Source organism: Phodopus roborovskii, unplaced genomic scaffold (genome assembly GCF_943737965.1).
Source record: "Phodopus roborovskii unplaced genomic scaffold, PHOROB, whole genome shotgun sequence".
Taxonomy (NCBI): domain Eukaryota; kingdom Metazoa; phylum Chordata; class Mammalia; order Rodentia; family Cricetidae; genus Phodopus; species Phodopus roborovskii.
The window spans coordinates 347,460-363,722 of NW_026125577.1; the positions used below are offsets into that span (position 1 = coordinate 347,460).

The 16,263-nt window shown below is 39.4% G+C and overlaps 1 protein-coding gene and 1 pseudogene across 2 annotated transcripts in view; both read left to right on the plus strand.

Moving 5' to 3' along the window:
* LOC127217022 (alpha-ketoglutarate-dependent dioxygenase alkB homolog 6-like) overlaps positions 1-16,263 on the plus strand; it is a 169,123-nt pseudogene that overhangs the window by 25,516 nt on the left and 127,344 nt on the right.
* The window catches only part of Dhx57 (DExH-box helicase 57), a 53,385-nt gene that overhangs the window by 1,815 nt on the left and 35,307 nt on the right, over positions 1-16,263 (plus strand). The window contains exons 2-7 of one of the 2 annotated variants that reach the window (XM_051177857.1): positions 4,686-4,906; positions 8,533-8,691; positions 10,529-10,711; positions 11,089-11,927; positions 13,701-13,879; positions 15,553-15,674. In XM_051177857.1, the coding sequence (XP_051033814.1) occupies positions 4,692-4,906; positions 8,533-8,691; positions 10,529-10,711; positions 11,089-11,927; positions 13,701-13,879; positions 15,553-15,674 (1,697 nt within the window). In that variant the 5' untranslated portion in view covers positions 4,686-4,691. The remainder of the gene's footprint in view (positions 1-4,685; positions 4,907-8,532; positions 8,692-10,528; positions 10,712-11,088; positions 11,928-13,700; positions 13,880-15,552; positions 15,675-16,263) is intronic. The other variant, XM_051177859.1, reaches the window with a different exon arrangement.

Below are 16,263 nucleotides of genomic sequence, written 5' to 3' on the forward strand. Positions count from 1 at the left end.
CAGACTGGAAGGCCAAACAGGCACAGGCGGAGAGCCACAGGGTTTATATAGGGCTTCTTAGAGGGTGGAGTTTTTCCAGGGCAGGGATTGGTCAGATTTCGATCCTTGAGCTCAGACTAGCTAGACCTTGAGCTCAAGGATTGGTTGGTTTTCTGCACTGAAAGGGTCAGATTTGGCTCTGGTTTCAGGGCCAAAGTGTTTCTTTCACTGGTCCTTTTTAGCCTATTGGCTCTAATTTTAGGACCAGGGTGTATTTCACTTGCTCTGATTCCAGGGACAAAGTGTGTTTCTTTGGCATTGGTTTCAGGGTCAGGGTGCATTTCTTTGGTTCTGGTTGCAGGGTCAAAGTGTGTTTCTTTGGCTCTACTCAGGGTGTGTTTCTTTGGTTGGCCTTTTCTCTTATACCCACCGCAGAGATTGTCTTTTCAGAGCTAGCTAATGAGCAACTCACCAAAGAAGCTGCCATTCATATGGAAACCAATCTTGTGTTCAAATCCCAAACCACTACCTTTATCTAACTTTCAAAAGTTGTCTATGTTGAAAGCTTGCCTTAAAGGCACACACAGCATTCCACAGGGGCCAGATTACCCTGTTATGTGTATATTTTCTGCACTATTAGCCCAAACCAGAAACAACATTTACTTCTTAGGAGTTAGTATCCTATCCTGCCACAGGTACTTTTGCATCAACCCACCCCCTCCAATGGAGATTCAGTGCAAACAATTTATGCCTCCTCACCCAAATTTTTAAATCATTGCATTTTTTTTCTCTAACCTGAACAGCTATACTAGTTTCCTAATTGAGGTACTAATTTTTCTTCATACACACTCTGGCCTTATCCCGACATCCAGGCCCAGGGCCTCTGATTAATGTTCCAGACTTGAAACCTTTGTATCTGTCATAGTTGCTACTCAGAGCAACTACTCACCAACATTGCATGGCTCCTTCTCTCCATTCATTCGTGTACCTACGCATAGGGGAGGCATTCGTCAACTACTCTGTAATAGCCTTGGTTCTTTTTCTAATAATTTTTATGTTTTTTGAAGTTATAATTTCATTACCACTGAATCCTTTCCTCCTCTCCACCCCTTCCCTTGTATTTGCCTTGCTTTCTCTCACATCATGGCTTCATTTTCTTTTATTGTTACATTGTTACATATGTACATATATGTATGTAGGGATATATATATATCCCTAAATGAATAAGTACAAGCTGCTCAGTCCATATATGTTACTTGCATGTATAGGGTCCCAAAGCTGAGCACTTGGTTTTGAGTGACCAGTTGGACTCTTCCCTGAGGAAAACTCTCTTACACTCAAGATTTCCCAGTCGCATGTAGTTTCTTGTCTAGGGTTGAGGCCCTGTGAGCTTTCCCCATCTGTGTTAGCATTTCCACTGGTGCCATTGTTGCTCTGGTCTTATCTAGGCAGCCATACTGATGAAATTTCATGGGTATAGCTTGACTGGCATTTCCAGGAGACACAATCTCACAACAAAGTTCCTGCTCCTCTTGCTCTTAAAAGGCCAGCTGTAACCTCATAGGAATTCTGTGTTTACAACCAAGGCATTGTCAAGAACTGCACTTACCTATGGGTATAAATATTTAGAATGTAGTTAGGAAGTGTGAAGTGTGTTAATTTAGTTAAGTGGCAATTGTAGGTTTTCCTCTAAGATGCATGACTTCACTGGCCCTGGGTAGTTGGCTGGGTTTCCAGTATCAGGTACAATTTCCCCTTTGTTGATCAGGCTTTAATTCCAATTACAGAACTATTGGTTACCACCAAGGTAGGCATGCCACTTTTGCTCCCTTAGGGTTATTGTGCCTTATTGGTTGTTGTGTTTCACAGATGTTGAAGCTGGGTAAGTCTGCTTGATTCTCTCCCTTGGAAGCTTGTGTGACACTTTCTGACACTATGAAAGTTCATCCTCAGGAAGGGGCTCTCAGGTCAGATCCAGCACAGCTCCTCTGGGTGCTATGTCTGAAGTGCATGGTGCCTTCTGCTGTAGTGTGGATATTATTTGTCCCCTCAAAAGTTTGTGTTGTGCCAAGTGATTGAGGGTGAATGCCTTTAATCCCGGCACTTGAGAGGCAGAGACAGGCAGATCTCAGTGAGTTTGAGGCCAGCTTGATCTGCAGAGTGAGTTCCAGGACTGTTACACAGAGAAACCCTGTTGAACCAGCAGTGGTGGCACATACCTTTAATTCCAGTACTTTGGAGGCAGAGATCAGTGGATCTCTGTTAGTTCAGGGCCAGCCTCATCTACAGAGCAAATTTCAGGGCAGCCAGAGAGATACACAGAGAAACCCTGTCTCAAAAAAGCAAAACAAACAAACTCATGTTGAAATTGATTACCAGTATTAGGAGTTGGCTTCTTTAAGGGTGATTAGGTAATTAAAAGAGATTAATACCTCAATGGAGAGAAGACAGTTTCACAAGATAGTTATTATAAAGTAAGGCAATCTCTTGTGCCTCTTCCTTAAGCCTTCTTATCACTCTTTTCTTCTCTCCTGCCAAGACCTACTACAGAGCTCTGACTGTCATCTGCTCAGATGCAATGTGCTTTGAACTTTTCTAATTTGTGGGCCCAAATACACCTTTATTATTTTGTATGTTTGTTTGTTTTGTTTGTTTTTCCAGACAGGGTTTCTCTGTATTGCTTTGGAGCCTATCCTGGAACTAACCCTGTAGTCCAGGCTGACCTCGAACTCACAGAGATCCGCCTGTCTCTACCCCCCAAGTGCTGTGATTAAAGATGTACATCACCAACGCCTGGCCACCTTTAGTCTTTATAAATTACTCAATTTTAAGTATTCTGTTTCAGCAGAACAAAACAGCCTAAGTCTTAATTGATTATACCTCTGTTTATTACCTGTCATCCCCTCGAGAAAGTGAGCTTCACAAGGTATGCATTTTGTCATAACTGTTAAAACCCCAAGATCTGGCACATAAATGTTCAATAAATATTTGTAGACTAATAAATTAATGAGTGTATCTTCATTCTCATAGAAATTATTCAATAACCTTCAGTCATTCATACTCCAGTATGTTTAATCCCTGCTTTCTGCCAGATATTACATATCCTAGAGGTACAGTGGCAATCACAATTGACATAGTTGCTACCTCCAAAGAGCTTTCTAGGTGTAGGAGCAGAAAACAAAATAAACACTCAGTACATACATAAAACCATGAAGGATCTTGAAGAAAAAATACCAAGAGACCTAATTTTAATTTCCATATATGTCTGAGTTAACCAATTTGTGCTTGCTTTTAATTTCTAATTTTAGTGACAGGGCATGTTTTGTATTATTTCCGGCTTCTAAACATATATTGAAGTAGGCTGAGCATTGGGGGTGCACACCTTTGATCCTAGCACTTGAGAGGCAGAGGCAGGTAAGTTCAAGGCCAACCTGGTATACAGAATTAGTTCCAGGACAGCCAAGGCTACACAAAGAAACCTTGTCTCAAAAAACAAACAAAAATGTATTGAGGTAGCTGAGCATGGTGACACATGCCTTTAATCCAGCACTGAGGAGGCAGAGGCAAGTGGATCTCTGAGTTTGAATTTGAGACCAGTCTGATCTACAGAATGAGAGAGAACCAGTATAACCAAAAAAAAAAAAAAAAAAAAAAAAAAGACTTCTATCTTTGTTGTGTCTCAACTTGTTCTGCCATTGTGGGAAGTGGCTGCTATTGTTACTAAATGTCTATTTCTCCATTTCTTATAATTGTTGCTTTGTGAATTTTTGAGCATTATTGCTAGGTACATATATGCTTATAATTGTATGTTCTTTCTGAGTTGACCCTTTACCATTATGATTTATCCTTTTTATCTCAAGTAACGTTTTTTTTGTTGTTGTTGTTTTGTTTTTAAGTCTATTCTGTCTGATATTCTACCTTTCCTGTAATTTCATATTGGCACATAATATATCTGGAATATAAATTTCCAGATATTTAAATCATCCTTTCCATCCTTTTGTTTGTATCTTTGAATTTATAGTTCCTTCCTTTAAGAAAAAGAAAAAAGAATGTGTCTGACAATCTTTTGACTGAATTATTTAATGAGCCTGACAGTCTTTTGAGTGAATTATTTATTCCATTCACATTTATTGTTATAATTAAGATAATGGGAGTTATGTCTATCATAACATTCTAGTGATTGTTAACCATGTCTTGTTCTGTTCCTTTGTTTCTAGTTTGCTGTGCCCTTCTTTCTTTTTTAGTTAATCATTAAATATTTCTAGCATAGTTTTGATGATTTCTCTAGAGTCTATTGTATACATCTTTTTATTTTGTTTTGTTTTGTTTTGTTTTGAGACATGGTTTCTCTGTGCAGCTCTGGCTGTCCTGGAACTCACTTTGTAGACCAGGCTAGCCTCAAACTCAGAGATCCACTTGCCTCTGCCTTCCAAATGCTAAATTAAAGGCATGTGTGTCTGTTTAACTTCCTCCATGAATGTACATTCTTTGTTAAGAATTCTGTGTCAGAGGAATTTACTAAATATTAGTCCTAAGGTACATGTATTTTTAAAAAATAAATTTTATGTGAAGCATTTTAGCTATTCTGCCCATAATCTCTCCCAATTAAAATATATTTTTTCTTTTAAGCGGGGTTACTTTGATCAAAAAGGGGCTACTGTATTTATGTGGTTTATGGTTTCTCTATTAATTTTTTTGTCTTTCAGGTGACAATGAGTTCTTCCATAAGAAGAAAAGGCAAGCCAGGCAAAGGGGATGGAAAGGGATCTTCTAGAGGAGGAAAAGGAGACAGGGGTCACACGAATAAATCTCACAGGGTTGGCGGTGGTGGTGGTAGTGGTGGCAGTGGCAGTAGAAAGGCCTCAAGCAGAATTTGGGATGATGGAGATGACTTTTGTGTCTTCACTGAATCAAAGCGCCCACCCAGGTCATTATGAATTCCCTACATCTTATTTGTGTGTGTGTGGTTGCATGTTAGTGTTGTTGTATACATGTGAAGGTCAGAGGACAACTTGTGGAAATTGGATCTTTCCTTCTACCATGTGGGTCCCAGGGATCAAACTCAGTTCTTCAGGCTTGGTTGTGGGCACCTTTTCTTAGTGCGTCATTTGCCATACCTTTTTTTTTTTTTTTTTTTTTTTTTTTTTTTTTGGTTTTTCAAGACAGGGTTTCTCTGTATTACTTTGGAGCCTGTCCTGGAACTCTCTCTCTCTGTAGACCAGGCTGGCTTCAAACTCACAGAAATCCACCTGCCTTTGCCTCCTGAGTGCTGGGATTAAAGGTTTGCACCACCAATATGCAGCCCTTTGTTATACTTTTATAATGTTCAGATATGGAAATAGTTTCAATCCCTAATATGTGGTACAACAAATGGCCAAGAAGGGAGTAGGAATGAGTAATTCTGATCCAGTTAATTATTCTCTTCTAAATTTCTGGCAGTCCTTTGTTTTATAACTCTTTTAAAACACAGTGGCAAATCACAACATTTTTTTTTAAGTAGGTTGAATTCTGATCTTAATTAGGTTGTAACACTGAACTGAATGTAATGTTACTATGCTTGAAATGTTTATTGGAGAGTAAATCCTGGAAGAGATAAAAAGTACAACAAAGTCTAAAATCTTAAGTATTCAGTAGACTCCCTAGATTGGTGTTAAAATCAAACAGCCAAAATGCAATTTGACTATGTCTTTCTAGTTAGTGGGTTCCATGCTGCCCAGCAAGATCAGTCATTATCTGATGGCATTTCATGTGTGGCCAGTAACAGATGGCACAGGCAATCTTCCATCTTATTCAGCTTTTCATTAATGAATAGATAGAATTCTGGTAAATCTAATGAGTGTTTAAAAATAAATGTAACTGGACAGTGGTGGTACATAACTTTAATCCCAGCACTTAGGAGGCAGAGGCAGGCAGATCTCTGTAAATTCAAGATCTGAAGAGAAAGTTCCAGGACAGCCAGGGCTACACAGGGAAAACCAAAAATATAGTAAATGTCCCTAGAGTACATGTTATATAGTATAAATATAAAATTCCCATTGACTTCTAAACTATACTGATATGGGATTCTTAGAGGTGGGCAGACTTCATGAGAACCATCATACACATAAACATTCACAGAAATTGCTTATCTGAATATGAGTAAGGAAGCAATGTAAGTGGATGCGAGGTTTGCTGATGTCATAGACCATACTAACAACTTTTAGCATTCAGAAAATAAGAAAAAGAGAAGCAAAAAGTAAGTTGCTTAAACTAGCAACCAAATGAATTGCTGTAATGAGTCTATGATTGTAGAATTTAAACATATGGTCTTCTTAATGATCACCAAAATAGCCCAATTGCCAGGTGTTCCACCAAGAATCTATGTTTCTCCATTTTCCAAAAAGCAAACAGACCAAAAGAGAGAGAGGAAGGAAGGAAGGAAGGAAGGAAGGAAGGAAGGAAAGAAGGAAGGAAGGAAGGAAGGAAGAAATGGAGCTGGGCAGTGGTGGTGCACGCCTTTAATTCCAGTACTCATGAGGCAGAGGCAAGTGGATCTCTGTGAGTTTTGAGGTCAGCCTATCCTACAGAGTGAGCTCCAGGGCAACCAGGGCTAGACAGTGAAACCCTGTCTCAAAATAAAATAAAATGAAATAAAGGTTATTTGAGACATTACACACATATCTCTCAAACTTCTTCATATAAAGAATTAATTGTAATATATTTGGGGGGGTTGGTAGACAAGGTCTCACTCTAGCCCAGGCTAGCCTAGAACTCAGCAGTTTTTCAGTCCCTCAGCTTCTGGGATTAGTCATGAGCCACCACACTCGGAATTTTCAAAGTACATTTTCATCTTACCTGCTAACTTAAAACCTAACATCTGAGTTAGATGCAGATCTTTTTTTTTTTTTCCCAAAGTATATACATGATAGGTCTTACAGTATTAAATGTTCATATATTCACAGCTCTTTTTGAGTGGCTTCTATGCCCTGGGCAATGTTTTACAGACTAGAACCTTAGCAATAAGTAAAGCATTGTCGTTATCTCCATAAGAAATTTTTGAGACAGAAGGGACCATAAGTGTGTCACAGAGGCTGTAGGATCTGAAGAAAAATGAAGGAGAGTAATGTGTGTGGTAATGTAGTTGGTATTTTTATTCTTTACAGGCCTGCCACCTAGCTCCCAAATAAATACATGGAGACTTATTAGAACTTATTGAATGCTCTGCCTTAACATGGCTTGTTTCTAGCCAGCTTTTCTAAATTAAATTATCTCATTTTTCTTTAACTATGTTTTGCCTCTGGGCTTTTTACCTTTCTTCATTCTATATAGCTTTCTTTCCTTCTCCATGGCTGGCTGTGTGACTGGATGGCTGGCCCCTGGCATTCTCCTCTCCTCCTTTTCTTGCTCTTAGCTCTTGTCTTGTATTCTTTCTTGAACCTAGATTTCTCCTCCTATTTATTCTCTATACCTGGCAGCCTTGCCTATTCCTCTTTCCTGTCTAGCTATTGACTGTTCAGCTCTTTATTAGACCAATCAGGTATTTTAGACAGGTAAAGTAACACAGCTTTACAGAGTTAAACAAATGCAGCACAAAAGAATGCAACACATCTTTGCATCATCAAACAAATATTCCACAGCATAGATGAATGTAACACATCTTAAACTAATATTCCACAACAGGGCAATGTGGGTATAAACTACCAGAATTGAGTGGTTGTCATGTGGAAGTCCTCTAAAAAGGTATCATTTGAACAAGGACAAGAAGAAAGGGAAAGAGCAAGCTATGAGCATTCAAGGCAGAGGAGATGCAACTTCGAAGTCCCTAAGCCACACTACATTTAGAAGGCTGAGGAAATGCAAAGAAGCCATGTGACAAGAAAGTGGGCAAAGTCGGTTAGTACAGAGAAGCTGAACTACAGGTGCCCTTGTGGGCCATTAGAGGGGTTTTGGCTTTTGCTTTGGATAATATAGAAAGCCACAGAGAGGTTTGATACAAGGAGTGTCATTTCAGTCATTCTGGCCACAGTTGCTATACTTCAATATATGCCTTTCTGACATTGGAGAGATTGGACCTTTTTCTTTGGACCATTATAGCCCCATGCCAGGTAAGGAGAGATAAATGAGGGTTAAATGAGGATAACTGCTGGAATGAATCATAATGACCAAATAGAGAGGTGGACTTTATAATCAAGAATGGAGACAGAGTATGGTGGACCACATGGGCTATCCCAGCACTCAGGAGTGGATCAGCACAGGTGATCCATAGCTATATAGCTAGTTGACCCAGCCTGACACAGACCTGTCAAAAAAAAAAAAAAAGAAAAGAAAAGAAAAAGAAAGAAAGGAAGGAAGGAAGAAAGAAAGAAAGGAAGAAAACAAAAATCCAGGAAGGAAGTGTAGATCAGTGGTTTGGGAAAAATGCTAACTGGTGGCTAGGGAAATTCAGGAAATACTGTAGAAAATGCACTCTCCCCACATTGAATGCCTGCATCTGCTGCCCGTGTGTTGTGAGTATGTGGGAGCTCTAATGAGAGGATCAAAGTTTTGCTCTTGAGCATGTGATTTTTAATTCAGGCCCAGCGACAATAACAAAAGCAGAGGAGAGGCACGGCCTAAGTGGAAGCCCAGAGCCAAAGTGCCCCTTCAGACGCTGCACATGACCTCAGAGAATCAGGAGAAAGTGAAAGCCCTTCTGAGAGACCTGCAGGAACAGGGTGTCGATGCGGGATCTGAGTAAAGTATCTTATTTGAGTACATTTTATTTCAAGGAGAAAACAATGACAGTGCAAACACCTGGTCTGTTTTGGTTATTGTATCAGTGTAGAGCAGTTCTCAACCTTCCTAACCATATTTAATTCAGTTCCTCATGTTGTAACCACATACACACACACCCCAGCCAGCCATAAAATTACTTCAATGCTACTTCATATACTTCATAACTGTAATTTTGCTACTATTATGAGTCCTAATGTAAACATCTGATATGCAGGATGTTTGATATGCATCCCCTGTGGGGCGATGACCCACAGATTGAGAACTGTGTAGTATCATACTGACTGTACACTTGCAGCTGTACTTTAGCTGAAAGTAAGGCAAGAGAAATATAAGAGCAACTTACCCAGCCACAGTTTTAGAGTGAGTGTATCTCACATCACCCTGAGCAGTAACACAGGTTGCCTCATTTTTCTTTTTCTCTTGGGCCTTGCGAATATGGGTTGTCAGTGTTTTCTCCAAAGCACTCCAGGTAAAAGCTTGTATGAACAAGTAGACTTGTTCTATGAGCAAATATTGAGGTCAGTTCTTGCAAATGCAGCCTAGGTTTGCCTCAGACTCACTGCAGTCCTCCTGCCTCAGCTTTCCTACCCACCCAACCCCCCCCAGCAAAATAAGTTTTTGTTGTTTTTTTCCTTACATAAATTGCTGTTTTGCCTGCTATATATCTGTCCACCACTTGCTTGCCTGGTACCAGAGGCCAGAAAAAGGTATCAAATTAATTGGAACTGGAGTTACAGACAATTGTGAGCTGCCATGTGGGTGCTAGGAATTGAACCCAGGTCCTCTGAAAGCACAGCCAGTGCTCTTAACTACTGAGCCATCTCTCCAGCCTCTAGATCAAGATTTAATATTGTGCCTATCTGCCCAAGCAAAAGAGTTTTCATTCTGAAATCTTAGGTGTTTCCTCTCTACCTCTACATTGCATCTTAACTCCCCTGTGTTACATTATCAGTTAAGGTTCACTGGTTTTTCTGATTGCTGAAATCATGAGTAGTTTGCCTAGTCTCTCTCCTGAGCAATTTAATAAATAGGTAAATAAATCTTTTGATAGCATTAGTGAGGGCCAAAGTCCTACAAGACTTTGGATTGTCTCAGAAAAGGGTTATACATTAAAGAAAAAAGGATAGGGATAGTATCTATGAATAAGTAGAACAAGAGGTGGCTTCCATGGTGTAGTGAGATAGTCCTTCTGTAGCACTGACCACGCCCATTGGGGGTGGAGCCATGGGCGGAAGTGACCTGTAGAAGGAGGTCGGAGGGGGCCAGGAAGGCGCTCTCTTTCTGGCTTGACTCGTACAGGAGAGGATCGGGTTGAATTTCCTGGTGTTCGTCTGTCTAGGTTGTAAGTTATTTCTCCCTGAATAAACATCTATTCGGCCTATTTGTTTATCCTGATCCTTATTTACCGCAATACCATGGCATAGGCCTTTGGCTTAGACTGTCTAGGGTAATATTGCCCCTTTCAATATAACCTTAGTTACTAATCCTCTCTGAGGTTAATTGATCATTTGAAAAATGAGGACTCCAGTAATATATAGCAGGGTTATTGAGAAGCTAAAAAGAATGTGTTTCTATAAATGACTTTACATAGGACCTGATAGTGTATATATATACCCAAGGGATACTATTTCCAAGATAGAAATTAGTGGTTTGCTGTAAGATTAAGTTAGCAGCTGAAGAGCAGTCAGGGTCCCATATCCTTGGCTCATTGAATTAAATTCTTAGACCCTTGCAGAACTTTTCTCTAACTTAAAGAGACATTAACATCTAATTTGTGAAAATGCCTGTTCTCTAGAAGAGAGATCTCTGGGGAGGAGGAGGATGAGCCGGAGTGTGATGATGAGCAGTGCTGGCCAGCTGGACAAGGGCGTGCCTTTCTTCCTGACCCCATCCCTTGGGAATATATCGGTCCAGAAGAAGTGGAGCCTCCTGTTCCAGAACTTGCGGTCTCACCATTTGCAGTGCAAAAACTTTCCAGGTGACCATTTTTATCATGTATGAAAGCTTGGAGGAGTCAAACCAATTGCATCATGTTAAAAACCCAGGTACCTTTCCTGTGAAGTCCTGCCATGGTGGTACCAACAAAGCCCAATATGCCTAAATTGTGTTTTAAGATGGAGGGATTAATGTTATTGGAGATGCTCTTTCAAAGTCCAGACTATAGCTGTCCACAGTGATAACTTCATGCGTGTATTTAAGTGAACCCACTTTAATATGATCAAATATGCTCTTTCAAAGTACAGATTGTAGCTGTCCACAGTGATAACTTCATGTGTGTGTATTTAAGTGAATCCTACTTTAGTGCTGTAATAAGACTTTTTACATGGCATTTTTGTCACATTTTGCCCTCACCAGGTATGGTTTCAACACTGAACACTGTCACTTAGCCCTGAGGATCTGTGATGGAGATCTGGGGGCAGCACTGGAACATCTGCTGGACCAGTGTTTTTCAGAGACATTTGGAGAACAAATGAGACTCTCCGAGGCAGCTGTTCATATAAGCTTGCATGAGTGTGTGGAGCAGAGACAGGAAGAGGCACTTGCTCTCAGGTCCATCTGTGGAGAAAAATTTATAGAGAGAATTCAGAATAGAGTCTGGACCATTGGACTGGAACTAGAGTATTTGACAAATAAATTCTGCAAGTCAAAGCAGAAGGGAAGTGCCAACAATGTGCAGGACACTTCACCTGAAACCTGTAGGTTTTACCTCAAAGGAAACTGTAAATTTGGATCAAAATGCAAATTCAAGCATGAAGTGCCCCCAAATCAAATCATTGGAAGAGCAGAGAGAATTGTAGATGAGTCTCATCTTAACACTGATGACGAGACAGCTTTTCTATATGAGCTTGAGATTCGCTTTTCTAAAGACCACAAGTACCCCTACCAAGCTCCCCTTGTGGCATTCTATTCCACCAATGAGAACCTACCTCAGCCTTGTCGTTTACATATTTCTGAGTTTCTTTATGGCAAGGCCTTGATGTTTGCAAAGACCTCAGAGCCTGCTGTATATTCCTTGATGACCCTCTTAGAAGAAGAATCTGAGATTGTCAAGTTACTAACAAGCACTCGTCACAAGTATAGTGATCCTCCTGTGAATTCCCCCCTGGAGCCTTCTGAAACCAGGACAGCTAAACCTGCCTACCACAGACCAGTGATTCCAAGTCATTCTTTTCTTTCAAATCAAATTCCAGTAGGTATGTAAAACATTGATCTTTGGGACAAGACGGGATCAGCATTCAGAATGACAAGTTTAAAAGTAAAACATGAGTCTGGGTGAGGATTCCCTATCTGGTCACTGTGCCTGCCTTGAACTATAAATCCTAGCTGTGTCACTTTTTTGAGCTCCCTAGGTAGGAAGTCTGGGGGTGATGTATAAGTTTATTGTAACTATGTAGAGAAGGACGAGCCTGAGTGATAAGCAGAGCTGACCAGCTGGGTAAGGGTCTTCCCCTTGTTCCTGACTATGTAGACTGCGGTCACAGAGGCCTCAAGACGCTGTCTCAGATGGTCTCATTTAATTTAGTTTCATATGTTTACTTTTTACTCCTATTTTTTTAGTATTCTAGGCTAGTAAAAATATTGATCAAAATAATGTCATGTTTATGAATCCTTAAATATAAATGTCTATGTAGGCCACTGGCTCTGTCCAACTTTCTCATGAAGAGTCTTATACCATGAATGCCTCTTTAGCACTCATCATAGAATGTACTTTCAGTGATTATTGTCTATATTCAGGAAAAATGCAACTTCCCATCTTTTCATAAGAGTTTCCTTGGTAAGGGCTAGAGATATAGCTCAGCAGCAGGGAGTCTATCTGGCATGCCTGAGGTCCTAGGTTTGAACCACAGCACTGCCAGGGAAAAAACAGTTTCCTGGTAAATGTCAGTAAGTAGAGAGCAATGAGGCTGAGATGTGGGTGCTGAGTGGATGCTGGGTAGTTAGCTAGGTGGATGCTGGGGATTTAGCTAGGTGGACTTCCCAGCCCCTCTAAACAACAGCTTCTATACATGGTATTCATATGTATCCCTTGGGAAATAGCAAATTATAAGTCATAGGAGGTTTTATGTTTTGGTTTGTTTGTTTTTGATGGTCCTGGGGATTGAACCTCTAGCTTTTCTCATACCAGGCAAGTACTCATCCCTAGTCTGACTTTTCAGTAACGGTACTGAGATATAATTTATATACCTATTTAAAGGATAGCATTCAATAGTTTTTTGTTTGTTTTAGAGTTGCACAAGTATGACCACTAATGATTACCGTGAAATAAACCTGTGCTCATTAGTCCCCTATCATCAGCCATAACAACTGTTATTCCATAGTCTAATGTTCACAAGTTTGCCAGTTTATGTGTTCCATAGTAGTGGGATCATATGGTATGAAGCTTTTGGAAGTGGATGCTTTCACATAACATAATACTTGCAGAGTTCATGCATGCCATACTATGTATCCATCCTTTGTGATGTTGAGGGCTATTGTATTTTGTGGATACCACATATGTGGATCAGTAAAGCATTTCATAGACGTTTGGGTCTAAACCATTGAATTTGGGGGACCCTTGCAAGTAGCTGAGACATTCTGTGTTAATTCCTTAAATTGAAAGCTTTGTTTTTGGTACATGCTTTTAATCCCAGCACTTGGGAGGCAGAGGCAAGCAGATCTCTAAGTTTGAGGCAAGCCTGGTCTACAGAGCAAGTTCCAGGGCTACATGAAGAAACCCTGTCTCAACACCCACACACACACACAATAAAACTTTGTTGTTACTTTAATTTTTTAGCACTGTTTATTCTTGAGAAAAGCTCACTTTGGCATTTTAAGTCCTTGGCAGAAGTAATATCCAAATGAATGAACTTGTTTCATTCAAGCTCAGTGTTTCCTTTGTCTTATGGTGTAGTTGTTAATTTGTTAGTGAATTTCTCCCTTTCCTAAAGAAAGGACAAATGAAAATGTTTCTTTCTACCCCATCCAAGCAGAGAGATCATCAGAACTAGAGGAGGATGCAGATGAAGATGAAAGTCCTGTACCAGTTATAGTGGAGAATGAAAGCTATGTGAACCTTAAGAAAAAGAGTTACAAGAAATATGAGTGGCCGGCAAAATCAATATATGCTGAGAACAGTAAGATCTGCCAGCAGTTCCAGATGAAACAGGTACTATACGAGGGCCAGCGCCACCTCCTTGAGGTCTGGATGCAGCAGTTTGGAATGGGAGGCTTTGCTTCTGGTTTGCTCTCCATGGTTAAAACTCCTTCTTCTCTCTCCCCTTCCATCTATCCCTCTTTTCCTTTTCTCTCCTCCCTCCAACCCAAGACTGGGTTTCTCTGTGTAACTGACATGAAGATTGTTTTAAAAGAAACCATAAATAAATTTGGAGGGCCCAGTTGGATGTAAGGCAACAGTCAGTTATTGAATGAGTTTTTGGATTAGATTAAATGATGTCTAAGGACCATTCTGTGCTCTTTATATTTATTATATATATTATATAATGCCAATAGATCATATATGTATGTATATATATGTATATATGTGTGTATACATATATATGTGTGTGTATGTATATATATAACCATAAAGAAAAATGATAGGGACAGAAATTATTTAGTCAATTTGATTATCATGACAGATTTATATGATAAAATTAATTGTAGGAAATAACATTGTATAATTCTATATTGTTTCAAAGTATCTATGTGAGTTTATGTGCACTACATGTGTACAGGTCAAGTACCTTCACAGATCAGAAGAGGGCATTGGATCCCTGGAACTAGACTTACCTGTTGGTTGTGAGCCACCTGATGTGGGTGCTGGGACTTAACTATGGTCCTCTGAAAGAACAATACAGGCTCCTAACCACTGAACTGTCTCTTCAACTCTAAAATTTTATTTTTATTTAACGTATACATACTTGTATGACATTTCAATGCATGTATATGATATAATTAGTGCTAGTCTTATGTGTCACATTAGATATTTATCCAATCTGTGGAAATACTCAAAAAATCCTTTATCTAGCCATTTTTATATATGCAAAAAATTATTTTTTAAGACAGGGTCTCTAGCCCACACTGGCCAGAACTTACTGTATAGCACAGAATGACTGAACTTCTGCTCTTCCCATTTCAGCCTAGGATATGCTATAGAACATTAGTTTTCCCTTCTAGCCACCTTCAACCCTGTACCAACCAACTGTCCACAATCCATCTTCTCTTCCCCCATAGTATTAGCACACAATGTAATATTCAGGGTATTGACCAATAGTTGTGAAATTGATTTACATAGTTACGGTGAATGGCAAAAAAAAAAAAAAAATGCTTTGGTGAGTGCTCTTTTATTGATTGATATGGTATAGAGCTATTCTGTCTGGTAAAGCAGTTCCTAATAGGCTTTTGTCATTTACATTTACATTTACATTTACTCATTAAAATAAATTCAGTGCCTCAGAAAAACTTTCTATATGTCACGAGATCAGTAGCTCCATGTGGCCAGAGTTACTATATTGAACAGTACATCAGTGCGTATGTGAATTCATTCTATGAACCTAGAATGTTTTATTGTAGTATTGATAGAAATATTCCCATTGGGAAGGATCAGATAAATGCTCAGCAAGAGAAGCTTATACCTTTCAGTTTATTCAAATGTGAAAAACTGTTCTGATTCCACTGTGGACTCAGCAGCCAGCCTTCTAACTAAAGCCCCCTGCATTCAGACCTGCTATGTCTGAACTATAAGAGCAAATTGCTAAAGAAAAAGCAGAAAGGCTGTCACTCATTGTGAGAGATAACTAAAAGTAACTCAACTGCTGCCTTCTCCTTGACTTTTATTAGGCTTCCAGACAGTTCTATTCGATTCTACAAGAAAGACAATCACTGCCTGCTTGGGAAGAAAGAGAAACAATTCTGAAATTGCTGAGCAAGCATCAAGTGGTTGTCATAAGTGGTATGACTGGGTAAGAAAGTGGTGGTCTACTTCAAATACCAATGTTAATGTACACTTAGGGCAAGAACACTAGCTACCATATCCAGGTCTACTTAAAAAAACTGTAGCTGATGTTATCTGCACATTTTGTTCTCAATGTCAGATATTAAATTATATTCCATGTAGATGGTTGATATACCACTTTTGTAGTTTCAGGGCCATACTACAAAAATCCAAAACAGAGCTCAGAAATTCATCTTGTAGATGTTCTATGCCTTGAGACTCCGTCAGTGGTTAGGTCTATCTACAGGTTTTACATGGCCATTATAAAGTTCTGTTCTAGCAGCTTGAAAGCTGTGTGCCTTATGTATTTGTCCTACTTTCTTTAAAGTTTGTTGCTTTAACTTGTGTAACATTTTTTTTTTTCCTGTTCCATATTCTCAATGGAAAACAAACTTGCTTGTCCAGGGCAACTCTCAGGCCTAATTTAGTTTTTCATTCAGGACTGAGATACAGACTCAACTAAGATTGTAGTAATTTTATATCAGTTTCTCATAGTTTTTTATTTTAGTCCATTTATAGCCAAATCAATCTACATTAACCAGAAGGCTATAAAAACG